Here is a 20,497-nt window from a genome sequence, read left to right on the forward strand (position 1 = left end):
AGGGCGGAGCTAGTAACGTTCCTCGTCCCTCGAACAGCCGCATGCTGCGCGCTGCTGAGGAGGTCTTGCGTGATGACATCTCCGCTAGTGACTAGTTGTGCATGATCCCGGCGCAGTTGAGTGGTGGCGCACTGTACTCACGCGGTCTGAAGCTGGCTGACCGGGAGTTCGCGCGCGACAGAGACGTATGCAGGCCACTGTGATGAGCGCCAGCAGCAACACCGCCGCCGATGTTACCGCAACCGTGACGATAGTCGCTGTCCAGTCTGGAACCAATGTGTCTGTACGTGACGCACGGATCTGTGTGAGCAACGTGCCTGCCAGGCAACACTGCTCGTGCATGTCTCGATGTACACGGATTACCCTGCCATGTACTTGCCGCTATCCGTGGTTCAGGCTGCGCGCCCACGTCACACTGTAATCGGGATAATCGGGCCGATTTTACTGGGATTTCCTGACTGACTTTTTGTAGGTCGTGTGTGTTGTACTATTGCTAACTATATTGTACTTTTCTCCTACAAGAAATCGGTCATTGTCGGTCTTCCACATCACATGGTTAGACAGATTTGACGGATGAGCCCTACGTATGGCTGGCTATATGCATGCAATAAAGATGTTTCCCAGTGATACACAGTAAGGCAGTTAGCTGCATCGCTACACACAGAGTGACTCACTCTCACTGGCGGCGACTGTCTCTGGCTGGTCAGTAGCAGCGAGCACGCTCGTCACCGGCTCCCTCGTCGTTGTAGACGCTGTCGACGTGCTTACACTCGATGCATTTCTTTCCAGGACATAGGCTACGAACAATTAGTTCAAATTAGAACTCAGGATGTAATGTTATTGTAATGGCAAACAATTAATTATACAGTCGACGCCGCAACCGTATGTGTTGTGATAGTGGGAACAGTAGGAACGTGCAAGGATCGAATGTCCGTTTATTTAGACTCTTGATGTGCTGTGTGCTGCGGTGATGGTGCAAGCGGTATACTATAGTTTTACAATAAGCATACAAACTACAGAGTGTCACTACGTACCTGTTGTGACGTCTGTCAAACTCACTCTAACGCGACAACCTGAGTACATGTATTTATGCATGGCAGTATCGATACAAATGGTGTCTGAAAAATAAAATAGCAGTTAAGATTCCGCAAATTGTCGCATATTGCACAAGTACTGAAATATTACCACGTTGCACCGCAACGCTAAAATCGTTTTAGTAGGGTTAGCATTTCCTAGTAATTTTTGGCAGTTTGTAGACGTGTCTCTACCATTGCATCGTGCCCCGCACACATGACATTACCAGTAGCCCAAGCACGAATATTTGCGAAAAGTTATTCGTATCGAAATCGAGTAACATTTGTATGAGAATTGTACAGCGCCCCTATCGGGCGTAAAAGGAAACAAAACATGGCAGCACGAATGATTTTGGCGCGCTCTCGTAATCGAAATCGAAACGAGATGGTAAACGAAACTCGAAACTTATAAACAATTGTGAGATCATGATAGCACGAACATTGTTTTGACGTACGGTAACGTAAACTCTCGAAGGCTGGCTATCGAGTATGGTCGAAACATTATTCACTTGAAAATAGTCGGTGAGAAAGGTTTCGAGAAGTGTAAAAATAAAGTTTTAACCGTGTTTATGTTTTGTTTAGAGTTAGTTTTGTGAATAAAAGTGTTTTAAAATTATTGTTAAGTTATTGAACAATTTGTAATAGCTTCATTATAATTTAAAATGCAAAGACGGCCACTGTATGAACGTAGTAGGTACCGCATATTATTTTTTAGCGGCAAATTTACTAGAAAATTATGGATATCGAGCACGAGAAACAAGGTACCTAAGTAATTAAATCATATTTTATTTATTTGCGTAGGTACCTATAGAATTAATGTGTTTGAAAAAAAATTAGTTATTTATATGTTTATTTTTAATCATTGTAGAGAAATTACGCGCAGAGCAAAACTTAGGAATAGAATTAACCCACTGGACATAAATGAAACCGAATTTAAATGAAATACTTTTGTTGTGGACGTGTAACAAAACATAAACAAACTTGGCGCCCTTACGCGCGTCGGATGTCAAGTGGGTGCGTTCGGTACCCGTCATTTTTAAAAAATAAAATCGCCGTAACTATGTTATATTGTTAAAGATAATGCCATTTTATAATGTCTAATAATAAACTTTGGGTCTCTTCTTTATATAACATTCAGTTTTTATTATAATTTAATAATAATAAAACGTTTAATCGAAGCAGAAAGAAATATTAACACACATTCTGGAAACCTTTCTCACCGACTATTTTCAAGTGAATAATGTTTCGACCATACTCGATAGCCAGCCTTCGAGAGTTTACGTTACCGTACGTCAAAACAATGTTCGTGCTATCATGATCTCACAATTGTTTATAAGTTTCGAGTTTCGTTTACCATCTCGTTTCGATTTCGATTACGAGAGCGCGCCAAAATCATTCATGCTACCATGTTTTGTTTCCTTTTACGCCCGATAGGGGCGCTGTACAATTCTCATACAAATGTTACTCGATTTCGATACGAATAACTTTTCGCAAATATTCGTGCTTGGGCTACTGTTCATACCATTGACATATATTCTAGCGATAGACAAGAACATCCATACAAATAATTTACCCGCTTATGTCGTCTGCTGACATCTCGTTGACGTATTGTGACAAGTAGTCATCCTCATTGATGTTAATTGCAGAAGTGTCGCTCGTATTTTGCCTACATTTTTAAATACTCAAAAAGTTTATATCTAAGTGAATTCAAAATCATGTAATATATCAAAAAGTTTATTTATATCTAATTGAATGCAAAATCATGTAATATATTAAAACCAGGAACTTATTTTTAGGGTTTTTAATATTAATTACGATGTTTTTCACAAATTTTCGCGTATTTTTTTTTTCTTGAACGTAATAACATACCATGACAAAGTGAAGTCTGTTTTCATTGATATTTTACCTACTGCCAGTTTTATGGCACATCTGTTTCTGCACGATTTTCTTAATCCATAATTTAAGATGGCGGGCGGGAACAAAGGACCATGGGCAAAAATGTATGAAGCCTGGGCTCACCCACCAACAGAGATGAGACCACTTTGAATATACTTGTAAAGCACTAAGTATAAAGATTTAAACTAATTTTTGCGAAGAATCCATGGGGTTATTTTGCTATAAATATTTTTCTCCGACCATAAATAAACTAATATTCTGCAAAAAGTAGTGCTGTTATGGCATTGTAGGTTTTGTTATTGAACACCTTTAACTAGTTTTAAGTCCAGGTTTAATGTATACATAAAAAATAAAACAGCTGCTAACAGTTAAAATTATTTTTGTTAACATTTCAATCAATATCAATAATAATGTCGTCTAAATATCCTGCCGGTGGATTATGCATATCTACAATTTTCGAAAGTTGCCCTCGATTTCTCAGGGTTTCCATCATCGGATCCTGGCCTGGTGATGAAGGTGGTCCCATAATCCTAGCATAATCAAATCCTGCGAATTAGGTTTTATGTCATGTATAACCAAGCGCACTATGACTCTTAACAATTGTCTTTTTCTACAAAACCTATTTAGGTGCATATCTTTTTTTTGCCATGGAATTGAAGGTAGTGCCCATAGTAACAATTTTAGTACAAACAAAAACCTTCACAACGGCATATGCTATAACTCTGTTGGACAATGAGCCCAAGTCCTTAATGCATATTTGTAAAATTGAATTATAAATGAAAAGTATGATATACAAGCGTTGTAATAGCATGAACAGCGTGTAATTTTACTAACTTGACTCTCGAATAGTTTATATGCGTAAGTTTATACCTTGATATGTATTTTCTATTTTATAATAAATTGTCGTTTCATAGACATCCATCTGACGCAGGTGTCAAAATCGCTCTGATTTGCCATTTTGGGCAATGCATAGTCTGCAGTGCAGTTCAGTGTGGTAAGCTTTTTGTTTGGAACGTTCTATCTAGTACGTAGTACATACAGTCTTGGACACATAATTAAAGACACTGTTGGAATCTTAAATTGCTGCCGCAATTCATCTGTATCTCTTTTTTCTGATTGCTACTGGAACTTTATTTTCTATTTTAAAATATTTAAGAGGGCATTGTGAAATATTAAAACTAAAGACTATCTTCAGTGATCCTTCGCGACAAGTTTTTTTTCGCTTTATCCGAATCTCGACAGGTATGAACCATAACGTGGCCTGGCCATATAATTAAAGACACTCCATTTGCTCAGAGGAAGAAATGCAAATTATTAATATTATTGATGGTACTTTTCTATAACAACATTCCCTACACTGTAACTAAGCATACTAATGAGTACTTATATTTGGTTTATTTCCTTTTACCTCAATGACAGCACGACATTCCTAAGCGTGCAAGCGGTCAGTTATGTTTTAAGTCGCTACGGGAATTTTCTTCCATGCTTCATAAAAATCTGTGTAAAATTGATCAATGTTTCATGTATGACTTATCGCCATTGTATTTTCTGGCCGATCACCAGTTTTTTTTCTATTAAATTTGCGATGGGCCAAACCAAAACCGTCATAAGTTGCTCGATCAAAGAGTCCTTTTTACTACTCTTACAGTGTTTTTCAGAACTTTTCTAATTTGGAAAGCGCTAAGGACCGGTAAATTATGCTTAGCATATAACAAAATGCTATTTCTAAAATATTATAGTACTTGAATTCGCCCATTTTTAATAATATCTTTCTAAAAGATCACCACACCAAGTAGTGGAGAGAAGCCCCACACAATTACTTTTTCGCCTCCTATGTTTGAGAACTTTCTTAGTGTATTTTGGTTCCATCTCATGTTTTGGAGGCGACTAATTTCGATCTAATATTTTAGAATTATTCTTATCCCTTTGTTTAAAGAGAAAAAAAAATACATTTTTGAACACTTGTTAACTGCACCTTTCACATTTGATAGAAATAGCCAACTACAGTATTGACACGCGGTGCTTTTCCAAAAGTAACATCTTCCGATACCCATGCCTTACAGCTTTTCCCGACCCGGTTGTAGTCTAAAAGTTCTGCAGACACAATTGTCGTCCTTTTAGCATCAGATGACTCCCAAAAAAACCAGTACCGAATCATGTAAATGGTTCACTATTTGCCTATAGCACCGCCTTCAAGTCTGTTTGCGGACAAGTTTTCCTTGGGGTCGGTTTTGAGTTGTTCTCAAACCATGCCTTTTTTAGTGTCATTGATAAGAAATCTTTAATAATAAATTTATTACCATGTCCTTACTACAGATCAAGTGGTATGAATAAATCCGTATGTCAAAATATAATAATATTAAAAAGCCTAAAACATTTTACTTACCAGAATTTTTGTTCTAGTCTTATTGCTAGGACTAAAATGAAAAATTTTAATGAAATAAACCTAAATTATTACCTAATTCGAGTTTTCATAAGTATTTTACTCACTTCTAAAAAAAAGTTTGGCAACTATTTGTATCCTTCGTTTTTTTTTCTTAACTGGGCTTTAACTGTCTTTAATTAGCTGACCAGCCAAGTATCAGCTACAAAAGTTAGTGTTCATTTCCCATAGAGCTTTATAACTAAAGTATTAAAGAAAGAAAATATTTTTTGTCCTTAATGTAAGAACACAATGTAATGTTTGTTTTAATAATTATTACACTACAGTTTATACCTGTTTTAATAATTATTACACTACAGTTTATACCGTGCTTAAGCTCATGTCAGTACCATAACTATTTATTTCACATCGAGTCGGGGGGTGTCTTTAATTATGTGTCCATGACTGTATATATATATCGATGGATGGTTCATACTAATTTACACTGACCTCTATATTTACACACTGGACCGGCTGTTCCGTACGTTTGACAGCAATTTTTTTGTGCCCATTTGAAGCGCCAATATCGTCTAAGCGAGTGTCCACAGAACTAATTTGACGTATAATTTCAAATGGCTGTGAGAGAAGTGTTTGTTCATTGGTTCACTGTAAAATAATGTTAGTACCACGGACACTCACTACGTCTAACAGCGCCAAAATGGCGATTATCAAATGGGCACAAAAGCACGTTGACAACAGCCTGTCCAGTGGTAAGTATAGAGGTCAGTGCTAATTTATATTTCAAACTAGCTGTGTGTAGTGGTGTGTTGATAAAAACTAGCCAATGTATTAAGCCAGGGTATCACCTATCCCATATAACCATTTTTGCGAACTATAACGTAACCGTTTCGACACTTAGTGTCGACACTGATCTATCTCGAAACATAATCTCGTCGACGTTCCGTGTTAGCGCCGTCGCTGCAACTAAAAATGGGGAAGATCTCGACACAATAAACAAGTAACATTTGGTTTCTAATTTACGTCGCCGTGTCGTAACATTGTTACCATATTTTAACCTGAGTTCGCACTAATCATTCAATCATTCATTCGTTCGATCAATTTCGTTGGCTCGTGCGTGAGTGACACGACGAAATAATACAAAATCCCAAAATGATGGTTGAAGTATGATAATGATAATGAAGTAAACAAAGTTTTAGTTTTCATTAATTAATATGGTTAATAATGCTCAAATCTTATTGGGAAAAAAAGTTTACTGTGTAATTTCTTTGAATATGTTGATATTTCCAACGCGCCACCGTAATATCATGTTTTAATAATTCTGGCGAAAGAAAAACTTTTGTTAAAATAAAATAAAAATATAAAATGATGCACATCGAGTGCTCAAAAGCTTCCCTTTAAATACAATATTAAATATTTTAATCCTAATACAAATTATTTTAGCAAGATTTACTCATAAAATTGCTAAATAATGAACTATGAAAAAACATTTTTGATGTTTGTTATGAAAAATATGCTCGTCGCAACTAGTCACAAAGTTACGATAATGTGTCGACACGTGTCGACATGTTACGGTAACTTGTTACAAAATTACTAGATTTTTAAGATGGTTTCTCTTAACATTTGGTTACAGTGTTTTCCAAAGTTTTTATCAAGTTGGCTTTTTGCATTGTTCTAACCAAAGAAGGCTCATCAGAATTAATATCGCTTGAATCGAGTACTTGGGTTAAAGACGAAGACATCTTGTTTTGGCCGAGAAAAAGAAAAAACAGCGATTTGGAGCTCGAAAGTTGAAACTTTGGCACTAGGGACTATACCAATAAGCTCCTCGGTACGATATTCCGTACTGTTTTCCTGTAAATGGCCTAGAAAAGAATAAGTTTTGAGTTCAATAAAATGGGTATCCGTCAATTTGCCCTACCAACAATGCAACATCATGAAAAAAATATTATTATAATAAAAAAAACCTACATGTACTCGTACGAGTACAATATTTTGGGGCGTAGGTACTTATTTCTTTAACTCTTCTGTAAAAAGTTGAAGTCCATCGGAATTTACGTAAGGTTTTTGGTTGTTTACTCATTTTAAATTTCATTAAATGGTTGATAACGGCAGAAAACATAGACAGTTTGAGAATAACTGGCTCTCGTCATGTTTTTATATATGCAAGTTAGTGTCAAAGTGTTCTGGAACATCGACTACACCATGTTACTACCCAATTACAACACAATTGTGTCAACATTGCACACTGGTTACAAACCAAACGCAAAGTTTCTAAAATGTGTGGTTACCAATTAAGCTGTAAAGTATCGACACAGCGACCACACAAAGTTACTGAATCTAGTTTCCGTCACATTTTTACTGAACCGTTACAACACATAAAAGCTAATCCCTACACAGTCACGTTGTGTCGTACCTGTTACGAAACTGTTGCGACTTGTTACATCTTTATCATATCTGCGACCAAAAATGGCTGTATGGGATCTACATACCTCAACCAAAATGAAAACCAAGGAAAACCGCTTTTGCTTGAAAGAATCTCACAAACTCACATTTATAGTATTACTAGCTTTCCGCCCGCGGCTTCGCCCGCGTGGAATTCGGTTCACCCATCCCGCTGTGGGTTAGCAGCGGTGAGGGAGTGTCAGTAGGGACACGAAAAAAGTATCGATACTTTGTGGTATCGAGTACATTCCAGTTCGATACCGATACTTTTGTACTCGATACTTTGCATTCGATACTTTTACTCAAAAAGTACTTTTTCCCAGGTATCGTATCGAATGAAGAATTTAATTTAACAGCGCCTTCTAGCTCACTCGTTGAAAACTTTTTATATAAGACATTCATTCTGTCTTAACTCATTCTTAACGGCCGGTCGGTCGTTCGTAGTTGAATTCCTAATCAATCATTCTTCACTCTGTGATAATGTGGTTGTTATTTTAGCATTTTCATATTTATCGATTTTCTTGCGTTATTGATAAATGATAATTGACTTATTGATATTTCAACCTAGTCAGAACAGCACTCACAATTATTCTGTGTTTGTATCGGAATTTGAATCATTGCAATATCCAAAGAATGCCGCCTACTAAGAGTGACGTTTGGCAGTATTTCGTCAAGATTAACAAAGACGAAGTGAAATGTAAGATTTGTTTCAAAACCTTAAAATCGTCAGGGAATACGTCAAACATGAATAAACATTTAAAGAAACACCCTAATTCTGATGCCTCAAGGTAATTTTTTTTAATGATTATATGGTCCTTATTTAAATTATTTATATGCTTAACCTAAAATTTGTTTTGTAGTAATTTAATAGGCGCACGAAACTGATTATTTTATATATTCTTTTTAATGTAAAAGGAGATAAAAACCAAACGACGATGTCGACGATTCAGAAAAAGTTAGAACTGTCGAATTTACCGAGTCGTGATCACGAACCCCAACCATCAACAAGTACATCGAAAGCACCTGAATCAGATACATTGCTAACAACTCCTTCACCATCGGATGTCGAGAGAATTCCAATAGTAATCAGTGGTGATGGTGAGTTAGAAGAAACCTATGCACCACTTCCAAAAAAAAGGCAACTTTCAATTGTACAATCAATGGAACGAAAATACTCTTATTTGGATGGAGGAAAAGATTATTTGAAACTCTGCAAATGTTTGCTTTATTTTATTTGCGTTGATAAAAGACCGTTTGACATTGTGAAAGGGCGTGGGTTTAAAAAATTGATGCATCAAGCGTGTCCATCATTTAAAATTCCTCATGTAGATACCCTTAAAGCACAATTCGAACACTTTTATAGTGTAATGCGTTTGAAAGTAGAAAATATATTTGACAATGTAGATCACGTGGCATTAACCTGCGATATTTGGAGTGAGATGATGACTGTTACCAGTTATTTAGGGGTTACTGCTCATTATTTGCAAGAAGACAAACTGGTGTCACGTTGCATAGCTACCGTTGCACTGGATCAGCGTCATACTGGTGATTTTATCGCTGAAAAATTAAAAGAAATTTGTGCAGGTATACACATCAGTTTGGATAAAATAACTGCAGTAGTTACAGACAATGGCTCGAACATGATAGCCGGCATAGCAAATTTTCAACAAACATTTACCTTGCTTTGCTCATACAATTAATCTAATCGCTGAATCTGCCATGTCAGTCAATGATTTAGGAGCATTAGTAAGCATGGTACGAGACATTGTAAAATTTTTCAAGAGCAGTGTAATCCTCAGTGACTCTTTACGTCAAAAGCAAACTGGGTCTCAACCTCTAAAACTGATTTTAGACGTGAAGACTCGGTGGAATTCCGTCTATTATATGCTACAGAGATACATTGAATTAGCACCAATAGTTCATCAAATTTTGATGTTAAATACAAAAGCACCACCCACACCATCGGCTGTAGAAATGCAAAATATTAAAACATTGATTTGTATTTTGAAACCGCTGGAGTATGTAACCAAAGAGTTATCAGGTGAACAGTATGTAACCATTAGTAAAATAATTCCGATGGTGAACTGTTTGAAGACGCAGATTAATAATATACCTATGGCTGTAGATGATGGTGATGGTCCCCATGGAAGGGTAATAGATACAGTAAAAAAAGAAATCCTAAAACAGATAGAACGCCGATTCGGACATATTGAAGATAATTATTTGATTGCAATGTCATGTTTGCTAGATCCGAGATTCAAGAATATCCATTTTCAGGACGCTAAAGCTTGTGCAAAGGCAATTTCTTTACTGAGAAGATATATAACAACGTCTCCTAGTGTTATCGGCAGCGATCATGACAGCGATTCCTCTCTTGAAACAACTTACGATTTTTGGAGTCACCACAAGAAATTAGCTCACACGAAACAGCGAAGTAAAACCAGTTCTTCATCACAGTTTGAAAATAAGGATGAAATAAGCCATTATTTATCTACACAGGTTTCGCCACTTTCTTTGAATCCTCTGAAACAATGGGAAGACATGAAAGTTGTTTTCCCAAAATTATATAAATTGGCACGACAATTTTTATCGATCCCTGCGACTTCAGTGCCCTCAGAAAGATTGTTTTCGAAAGCTGGAAGTACAATCACTAAAACCCGTAACCGCCTATCGCCAAAAAGGCTCGACAAACTTCTTTTCTTGAGCGATTGTACCGAGGAGGAATGGGATTTATAATATTTTAGATTAAAAAATTGTGGCTTTACTTACAGGTTGTTTTTATTTATCTTATAATTATATGTACCATTTGTTATTTTTTCATTTTCTCTTACTGTATGAAGGTACAGACGATACTTACTGACTAACATTGACAAACTAACGAACGTCTGAGAAAAATACTCGATACTTTGAGGTATCGATACTTTTGTGTCGATACTTTTACGAGTACGATACTTTTTTATCGATACTACTCATGAGTACAGTATCGATACTTTTTATTCGATACCGTGTCCCTAAGTGTCAGACTCTTACTGACTAAAATCGTCGCGTTCCGTCCTAGGCCTTTTATATACCAGGGCCGCGGTATCTCTTTCGAACAACCCGCAGCCGCGGCTGGCCCTGGCGCTACTGAGCCCCACTGATTTCAAAACACCTTAAGACTAATTCGCGGCGAACCTTAACACCGCGATACAGAAAAGCACAACGCCATCTATCGAGCTATCGCGATTGAACAATGAGCTACAGGTTAAAGCGCGAGATATCATTGCACTTCTTACGTATCTTAAAAAAACAACGTCACCACGTTTTAAAAAGCTATCATTCCACTTCTTACGTATTTTAAAAACACATCGTTACCACGTTTTAAAAACACCCAGCGCCATCTATCGCATACCTCAAGAACTAAATAACTTAACTAATACTTATACCAATTAGTAATTCGTTGAATTATAGTTATTTCAGGATAAGTAGATGTAAAAAAAACAGTTAAGACGATAAAACAAATTGTACGTCATCCCTCGGGAATTCCTCATTTTCGGGGATTCATTATCGTATCATTTAGCTTCTACATGTTTATATTCGTTTGCAATATATTACCTTGTTTTAAACGACACACAGCGCCATCTACAATCCATCCATCAAGCAAACAATATTTTTGTTTTCCCTCGGGAATATCTATTTTTTTCGGGATAAAAAGTACCCTATTATTTAATCCGGACTTCTAACTTTACGTCTGCAAAATTTCAAAGCAATCGGTTCAGTAGTTACGGCGTGAAAGCGGAACAAACAAACAAACTCACTTTCTAATATTATATAGTAAGGATATTATAGTAAGGATAATGATACTAGTAGGAAGTAGGATTTTAGTAGGATATGATAGTAGGATATATACCTACTGTGGAAGAAATGTACCTAATACTTAAGGACCAAAAAAAGAAACAACTTGAGATAGGTTTTTGTATGAAGTAAATGAAAGCCATAATACGTGGTAAGTAGGTACCTTCTTCTGAGAGCGGAGTTGCAACTGAAACACGTCTTCCTTCGACAATGGTGTGTAATATGCATATGTTTTCTTTCGTACATATCTTCAACATAATATCGAATAAAGTGATATTTTGTAAATTTAAGGCAACTTCAAAAAAAAGCAAAGAGGAGTCTGAAATACTTTTTTCTCTCCATTGAATGTCTGAAATGAAAATAGTTTAAATTACTTTTAATTAGTGAGCAATCAGGAAGTCATGTAACAAAGATACACAATGCTGGAAGTGCAGATTAAATTACTTTATTTATTTATCTTTATTTAAAAGTCTTTTTAGGTCGTGGATAAGTCATAGCCGCGCGGATCGACGGTCGGTCCGTGAATCGTGGTCCGTAGGTAGGCCATCCTGTCATGACGAGTTCTTCCATGTTTCGGAAGCGACCGGCTACTGCGATAACTTTGTACCACAGATTACTATAATAGTTACTTGTTTGTACTACGTAATTCCTTAAGGTAGGTACGTTTTGGGAGTGAGCCGGTAAATAAACCTTTCTCTTTAATCACTCTATCTATTGAAAAAAACCGCATCAAAATCCGTTGCGTAGTTTTGAAGATTTAAGTGTACAAAGGGACATAGGGACAGAAAAAGGGACTTTGTTTTATACTATGTAGTGATATTTGATGAAAATACTTCTCACTCGACGTCGTCTCTAGATGGGATCCTACACTATTATGTATCCAAAATTAAATAGGTATGTGCAGGCTTAATTAAGATCGCCGAGGGTAGCGCTATGAACACCGACTGATGGCTGGACAAAGACGACGTGTTCTTCAAGCGAACATCAACCACTGCAGAGCAGCCCAGAGCCTGCTGGTCCAAACCTTTGCAGAGTGGTTGGTGGACGTGGCGGTTGTCGCCGAGCCGTACTCTGTCCCTGGCAGCTGGCTGGGAGACGACAACGGCTCGGTCGCATTGATGGCGCGATCTTCCACGGACTCTCCTCCCCTCTCGCTCTTAGAGAGGGGACCGGGATACGTGGCCGCCGCGTGGGGTGACATTGCCCTTATAGGGGTGTATTTCTCACCAAACCGCCCTCTCTCGGACTTCGAGAACTTTCTAGAGGTCCTCGCCAGGGTGGCAGGCGGAATGGTACAGCACCGGGTACCGACGACTCTTGGGCGACTTTAACGCCAAGTCGATAATATGGGGTAACCCGACCACCAATGCCCGAGGACGAGAGGTTGAAACCTGGTCCGTGTCATCCGTCCCTCCTGAATAGAGGAACAGTACACACCTGCGTGCGGCGGCAGGGGGGCTCCATAGTGGACCTCGCCTTTGCATCCCCTTCTTTGGCGGCCTGTGTAGTGGACTGGCGGGTGGAGCTGGTGGAGACGCTGTCCGACCACCGATACGTGCGGTTTGATGTTTCCACCCCGGGCTCCCAGGGGACCCAGGAGGGTCGGTCGCACTTCCCACGGTGGGCGCTCTCCCGCCTAGATCGGGAGGCCGCCGTAGAGGCGGCGTTCGTCCAGGACTGGCTGTCCCCTTCTGTCGGAGTCCGTGATGTGGACGCCACAGCGGTCCAGTTAAGGGTATCCCTGACCGAGGTGTGCAACTCTAGCATGCCTCGGTCTCATCGTCCGGAACCTAGACGTGCCGTTTATTGGTGGTCAGAGGAATTGGGGGATCTACGGGCCGCCTGTGTGGCAGCCAGGCGGGCCTACACGAGAAGCCGGCGGCGGCGCCTTCGCGACCTTGACAACGAAGACCGCCTCTATGCAGCCTACATAGAGGCTAAGTCGACACTGACGGTGCGAATGGGCACAGCCCAGGATCGCGCGAGGGCGGAAATGTTTGAAGGTTTGGACATTGACCCCTTTGGGAGGCCGTACAAGGCCGCATGCAACAAACCGTTGCCGAAACCCGTCTTTGCTGGATGGGGTGGTCCAGTCCCTGTTTCCGGGCAGGGACAACTTCACCCCACCAGTGATGAGCGCCCCGCGGGGTGCGGCTCTGTCGTCGGCCGAGGAGGTCCCGCTGGTTACGGAGAACGAGATAGAAAGGGCAGCTTTCTGCCTCAGGGGGAAAAAGACGGCCCCAGGTCCGGACGGCGTCCCCGCAAAGGTGATGGCCATCGCCACCTCCCAGATGGGAGAAAGGCTTCGGGACCTCTTCAGTGCGTGCCTCACGTCTGAGAGGTTCCCGAAGCCATGGAAGGAGGGCCAATTGTGCCTTCTTCGTAAGGAAGGGCGGCCGGCGGACTCCCCATCGGCATACCGACCCATCGTTTTACTGGATGAAGTCGGTAAAATGTTCGAGAGGGTCCTCGCCGCCCGAATCAACAGGCACCTGAGTACAATCGGCCCAGATCTAGCGGACGCCCAGTTCGGTTTTCGAGCTGAGCGTTCGACAGTTGATGCACTATCTCGACTCAAGGATCAGGTGAAGGAGGCGATGGATGCGGGGGATGGACTGTTGGCTGTGTCATTCGACATAGCCAACGCCTTCAACTCTATTCCCCACTCTACCATACTGGAGGCCCTCCGCTTCCATGGGGTGCCTCCGTATTTGCGGGGACTTTTGGCGGACTACCTGAGGGACCGCACTGTCCTCCTTGTGGACAAGACGGGACAGCTCCGAAGTTACGGCGTCGAGTCCGGTGTCCCACAGGGCTCTGTTCTGGGGCCACTCCTGTGGAACATCGGATTCGACTGGCTCTTGCGGGAAAACCTCCCCCGTGGCACGTCTGTCATCTGCTATGCAGACGATACCCTTCTGACTGCCCGGGGGAGAAATTTTGCAGAGGCGGCCAGCTTGGCCTCGGCGGGCGGTTCACTAGTGGTGGACAGAATCTCCCGCTTAGGGCTGACGGTGGCGCTGCAAAAGACCGAAGCCGTGTTTTTCCACGGGCCTCGGCAACACCAACCGCCCGACGCTCATATCCATGTGGAGGGAGTCCGCATTGGGGTGCAGCCCCAGATGAAATATCTGGGCATAGTCCTCGACAGCAGGTGGCACTTCAGCGCCCACTTCAGCGGGTTGTCGACGCGCTTAATGAAGACCGCGGGCGCCCTCTCATGGCTCCTCCCGAACATCGGGAGGCCCGGCGACCAATGCCGTCGTCTATACGCCGGCATACTCAAGAGTATGGCCTTGTACGGGGCCCCAATCTGGGCAGACACACTGTGCAGACGGAGAAACGCCGCTGCCATCCGAAGGCCACAGAGGGTCATTGCGCAGCGGGTAGCGAGGGCGTACCGTACAGTGAGCTTTGCGGCCGCGTGCGTTCTGGCGGGAACCCCTCCTTGGGAGCTCGAGGCTTGGGTGCTCGCCAGAGTGTACGACTGGAAGGCGGCACAGAGGGCTCTAGACCGGCGGCACCCGGACCCAATAGAACGGGAAGAAGTTCGGGAGGAAGCGAGGGAGGTAATAACTGGGCACTGGGCCGAGGACCTTGCCTCGGCAACGTTCGGTCGCCGGACGTTGGATGCCATCGGGCCTGTCCTGAACGGATGGCTCGATCGGTGGCACGGGTGCCTCTCGATGCGTCTGGTGCAGGTGCTGTCCGGGCATGGCTGCTTCGGATCGTACCTGCACCGGATTGGGAGGGAGGAGACTCCACAGTGCCACCACTGTGAAGCCGAGGTGGATACCGCAGAGCACACACTCGAGGTGTGCCCATCGTGGACTGAACCCCGCCGCACCCTGGTGGCAGTAGTCGGGGACGACCTCTCGCTCCCCAGCGTGATTGCTGCCATGCTGCGAAGTGAGGAGGCATGAGAAGCGGTGGCCTCCTTCTGTGAGGACGTGATGTCACAGAAGGAGTCGGCATGAGGGGCCTGCCGTAAGGCGGGCAATCGCCGGTGGGGGACTGGATGCCATAGATTCCCAGACCCCCTCCACTCAGGCGAGGTCGGTGTGCCGCTGGGCCTTTTTAGTGGGTATACCGGGAACGTCTTTACCGGGGAATCAGTCCCACATACCCCTCTCCCGTCCCCCGACGGGAAGGGGATGCGTAATAGCATTTTTAGCCCAGCGACAACAAAAAAAAAAAAAGGCTTAATTAAGATGACTAATGAAGATTTGACGTTAAATGAACATATAGCTTAGCTATAGAACATAGAGCTATATTTTATCAGAAAAACATGAAGACCGGTAGATTACCGTTTACTTATTTTGACAGGTAATTTAATAATCGAACTTGGCGGACACACTGCCGTGTGTCTAGATTGCGAAAATGGGCGGTTTACCGGTAAAAACGAAAACCGGTTAACCGGTATTACATGCCTTAGTTTGGGGGCAGTCTTCGGTAATTTTATATGTCAATGGTAATTTCTAACGTTCGAAAAGTGCTGTTTTACAGCTGATTTTGAATAAACGATTTTTGATTTTGATTTTTGTGTGACAGCAGGAATGGGAGCGGAGAACATTGCGCGATCACAAATACCATTGATAGGTTATAGTGCAATAAGAAGATGTAATGTCTGGGGCCATGGGTAATTCATGGGTCTGTGTGACAAGTGCAACTGTCACTGACACAAAAAACGGTGATCCACTTCAATAGTGATGTTCGGCAATCAACATTCGGTTTTTTTATTGTAAAAATACATACCGTTTGTATTATATCAGGTGTGTCGTACCTAATCAAAATGAATTAATATTTTTTTTGAAACAAAGTAAATAGAATAAAAATATGCGAGAATTAGAGCACCATATAAAAGTCAGTCATCTTTGCAGACCACTAAAATTATCCCTTGAAGCCTGACAGCTGTCAACTGGTCAAAACATTCGATACTCCTAACTTCATCTCTGCTTTACACATGATGTTGTAAATTATGAAAACGAAAATCTCTCGAATTAGGTTATTTTTTGTGCAGTTCGCCATGGAATATCGTTGTCAGTTGTCATCTATACTAATATTATAAAGCTGAAGAGTTTGTTTGTTTGTTTGTTTGAACGCGCTAATCTCAGAAACTACTGGTCCGATTTGAACAATTCTTTCTGTGTTAGATAGCCCATTTATCGAGGAAGGCCACAGGCTACTTTTTATCCGGGTTCGTGCAGAGGTTCCCACGGGATGCGGGTGGAACCGCTGGCAGAAGCTAGTCATATATAATTAACTGCTTCCAGTACCGAGATAAAAAGTAGCCTATAGCCTTCCTCGATAAATGGGCTATCTAAACACTGAAATAAATTTTCAAATCGGACCAGTAGTTCCTGAGATTAGCGCGTTCAAACAAACTAACAAACAAATAAACAAACTTTTCAGCTTTATAATATTAGTATAGATAGGACTTAATGTGATTAGGTATCCAACACCCGGTATGATACGATTTTAGAAATATGGACTTTACTCCTATTCCTGTGAAAGTCAGGAAAATACAATTAATTTTATACGTTTTTATTAATTACGGTTGCTATTGATTCGGTATACTCAGAATCGGTATATTACATATTTTTATTTATACAACGTGTCCCGGGGATAAGTGACCGCCCGAAATTTTTTGAATATTTGTACAAAATTAAGGATAATTTCCTTTATATTTGGGATTTACCGCCTTTGGTTTTTTTTAATGATTTTTAGTAAATACTGTGACGTGCTGCAGTTTTTTTAAGATATTTCCTAAGTTTTTACATCTTTTTAAATTCTTTTTTCTTGATTGACTAGCCGACATCATAGTTTATCAATTAAAATTATCAAACATAACAAAAATGTAGTAAAACATTTATTAGAAAAAAAAGAAAATAAAAATTCAAAGAAAATAACGCCTTTTTTTCAGTTTTTTCAAAATAAGTCCAATATATGCCCTCTTAATATCACTTTCTTTTAATTTATTAATAAACTACATGATATTTCCTACAATAGCTCACAACAATGTTTGCTGCTATTTCAAACAAATGCAAAAATACAGTCAGTTGAAATTTGAAAAAAAAGAGCAAAGCCTGTTATTAACAGGCCTGACAATAAAATTTTTTTAATGATTTTTTTCAAAAATATAAATGAAATTATCTTTAATTTTGTACAAATATTCCAAAAAATTCGGGCGGTCACTTATCCCCGGGGCACATTGTATAATGGCAATTTGATATTTAATAAAAAAATAATGAATCTCGTTCTCGACTCACTTTTAATTCTCGATTTTAAAATCTCGTTTCCCCACATTACTATTTATTTGGGACTACAATTGTGCACAGTACGTACAATATATCGCTAATATGGTATTAGAAGGGGAGAACGGATCTATGCACTAAACAGATGTGGATGTCAAACTTACCATTTCTGTACACTGTAACATTCAAGTTGTCCTTAATGTCGACCACTTCGCAAGTAAGTGAGATTGTACCGGAGTGAAAATGAATCTTGTAGCTGGTATCGGTAGAAAGTCGTTTTGAACCTGAAAACAATAATTTTATTTTAACCCTTCATTAACTAGGTGTAGCCACTGTACCTACAGTGTAGAAATAACAGAAGTTTTAAAGTCGGTCCACACGCCTGCAAGAAGTCATACATAATTGCTTTTAAAACTACAAATCGGAGAGAGACTGCATGCCAGCGCAGGCGACACTGCGGCTAGCGGGGGTCACCCGTCGTGCTGCCTGCTGCCACCCGCCGTGCTGCCTGCTGTCACCCGCCGTGCTGCCTGCTGTCACCCGCCGTGCTGCCTGCTGTCACCCGTCGTGCTGCCTGCTGCCGCCCGCCGTGCTGCCTGCTGTCACCCGCCGTGCTGCCTGCTGTCACCCGCCGTGCTGCCTGCTGTCACCCGTCGTGCTGCCTGCTGTCACCCGCCGTGCTGCCTGCTCGCCGTGCTGCTTGCTGCCACCCGCCGTGCTGCCTGCTGTCACCCGCCGTTTGCCTGCTGTCACCCGCCGTGCTGCCTGCTGTCACCCGCCGTGCTGCCTGCTGTCACCCGCCGTGCTGCCTGCTGTCACCCGCCGTGCTGCCTGCTGTCACCCGCCGTGCTGCCTGCTGTCACCCGCCGTGCTGCCTGCTGTCACCCGCAGTGCTGCCTGCTGTCACCCGCCGTGCTGCCTGCTGTCACCCGCCGTGCTGCCTGCTGTCACCCGCCGTGCTGCCTGCTCTAGACCACAGTGCCGGTGCGCTTGGAGTCACGGCGTTGCGCAATCTTCAATATCAATTATTATGCAATTGATCGTCTAGGGAGCGCTTTATAGTCTCGATATTTTTATGTAAGTACCTAAATGTCTTGCGTACCTGTTACTGCAATGTCGAATGAGTTGAAGACTGCTAATGGTGTGCTCATAATAAATAAATAAGGCTGGTCAAAGTTTTAGAAACAACACACAAATTTACATTTTAAATTAAAGAATTTCGTTGCTATAAGTTGACCTAGATAAAAATATCATGCTTAGTATTCATACTAAGTATGGTATTTTTACTCTATTCATACAGTAGCGGCGTAATTCGGTCCGCCCCGGGTGCCACATCTCGGGAAGTGCCATCTCGGTCGGCACCTATCTGCCTGCACGACCAGGATGGCGCGGGCAGAAGGGACAAGTCAGTAAGGGTGCCATTCTAATCTGCGAAGCCTAGGTGCACACACGCGATATTCAAATTTTAAACAAAACTACAACAGTGCATGTGCGAGACATCGAGGCGGTCACCCCTCTCAGTCCGACTGTCACCCTTCTCTTGTATTTTTGCTTTTATCTGATTACTTAAATTAATTCCTCAAAGTTAGAAAAAAAATTTCGTCGCTCGCGGATTTCTCTCCATTTCTAAATTGTTCTGCGCTTACTTTTTGAGCCCCCAAAAGCAAAAAGTTAAAGCACCGAAGTGGCAAAAACAACTGAGACTCGCTTCAGTCACGGTTTCTTTTAACTTATGCTTAATTCTGAGTTAAATTAGAGAGACCTCAAAAATACCAATTTAAAAATTTAACTTTACAGTGGACATTGCTAAGCTATTTAGGCGCTATTTGTAAGTAGAAGTGAAGGACTTTGTGTCCCAAATCTCTAAAATTTCACGCTCGCTTTTTTCAAACTTGTTTGGGTACTTTTGTGTTAAAAAACTCAAAAATTTCGCGCTCGCTACGCTCGCGCCTTATATACTTTACAGTATTTTTCTCGGATTTCTTTAGATAGATATCTTTTTGCGTCCCAAACATCAAAAAATTTCGCGCTCGCTACGCTCGCGGCTCCTTCACTATAATTAGTTCTGTTTGTTTTTTTATACTACGTTAATATTTACTATATTATATTTTGTAGTTTTTTTTGGGGGGGGGGGGGTTGCTCAATAAGTAGCGCCCCGGGTGCCACCCTATGCTACGCCGCCACTGTATGAATATTCTTGAATTAGCTTACCGATAACCCAATCATACACAGATACTTCTATCGCCAGACTCGATGGACACAATATAATAAAAGACACATAAAATGAAATAAAAGAAGAAAATATATTCACACACATCATGATGACAGAACGCACTCGTTAAATGTGCATAATAAAGCGCAACTTGTGTCTTAAGTCTAAAATTTAAATGGTATTTGATGATTTTCCTTCCTTATGTCTGTTCTAATTTTAATTTGTTTTGTAACAGCAGGCCAAGATAACAATTTGCAGTTCAGGATTAGTGGTTATGTCTCCGACATAAAGGTAGCACCACGTCCCGAACAGATAGTGGACTTGCTATAGTTGGTACTTACTTAGATTTAAAAGTTATATGTTGTTTCATTTTTACCTACGCACTTTTTTATGTAAAAAAAGT

General features: G+C 41.2%; 2 protein-coding genes across 3 annotated transcripts in view; one reads left to right on the forward strand and one right to left on the reverse strand.

The window, feature by feature from the left end:
• LOC110381912 (uncharacterized) overlaps positions 1-11,975 on the reverse strand; it is a 21,806-nt gene extending 9,831 nt beyond the window's left edge. For both annotated transcript variants that reach the window (XR_010277982.1, XM_064042732.1), the window contains exons 1-4: positions 11,792-11,975; positions 1,035-1,118; positions 675-797; positions 142-266 (exon numbers count right to left, since the gene is read on the reverse strand). Coding sequence is in view for 1 of the 2 variants with exons in the window: in XM_064042732.1 (XP_063898802.1) it covers positions 142-266; positions 675-797; positions 1,035-1,118; positions 11,792-11,885 (426 nt within the window). In the remaining variant the exon portion in view is untranslated. The remainder of the gene's footprint in view (positions 1-141; positions 267-674; positions 798-1,034; positions 1,119-11,791) is intronic.
• A 600-nt stretch (positions 11,976-12,575) lies between these two features.
• LOC135119059 (uncharacterized) lies at positions 12,576-12,959 on the forward strand. The gene has a single exon (XM_064042514.1). The coding sequence runs from the start codon at positions 12,576-12,578 to the stop codon at positions 12,957-12,959; it is 384 nt and encodes a 127-aa protein (XP_063898584.1).
• Positions 12,960-20,497: the final 7,538 nt, after the last annotated feature.

The sequence above is a fragment of the Helicoverpa armigera genome, chromosome 29 (genome assembly GCF_030705265.1).
Source record: "Helicoverpa armigera isolate CAAS_96S chromosome 29, ASM3070526v1, whole genome shotgun sequence".
In the NCBI taxonomy this organism is placed as follows: domain Eukaryota; kingdom Metazoa; phylum Arthropoda; class Insecta; order Lepidoptera; family Noctuidae; genus Helicoverpa; species Helicoverpa armigera.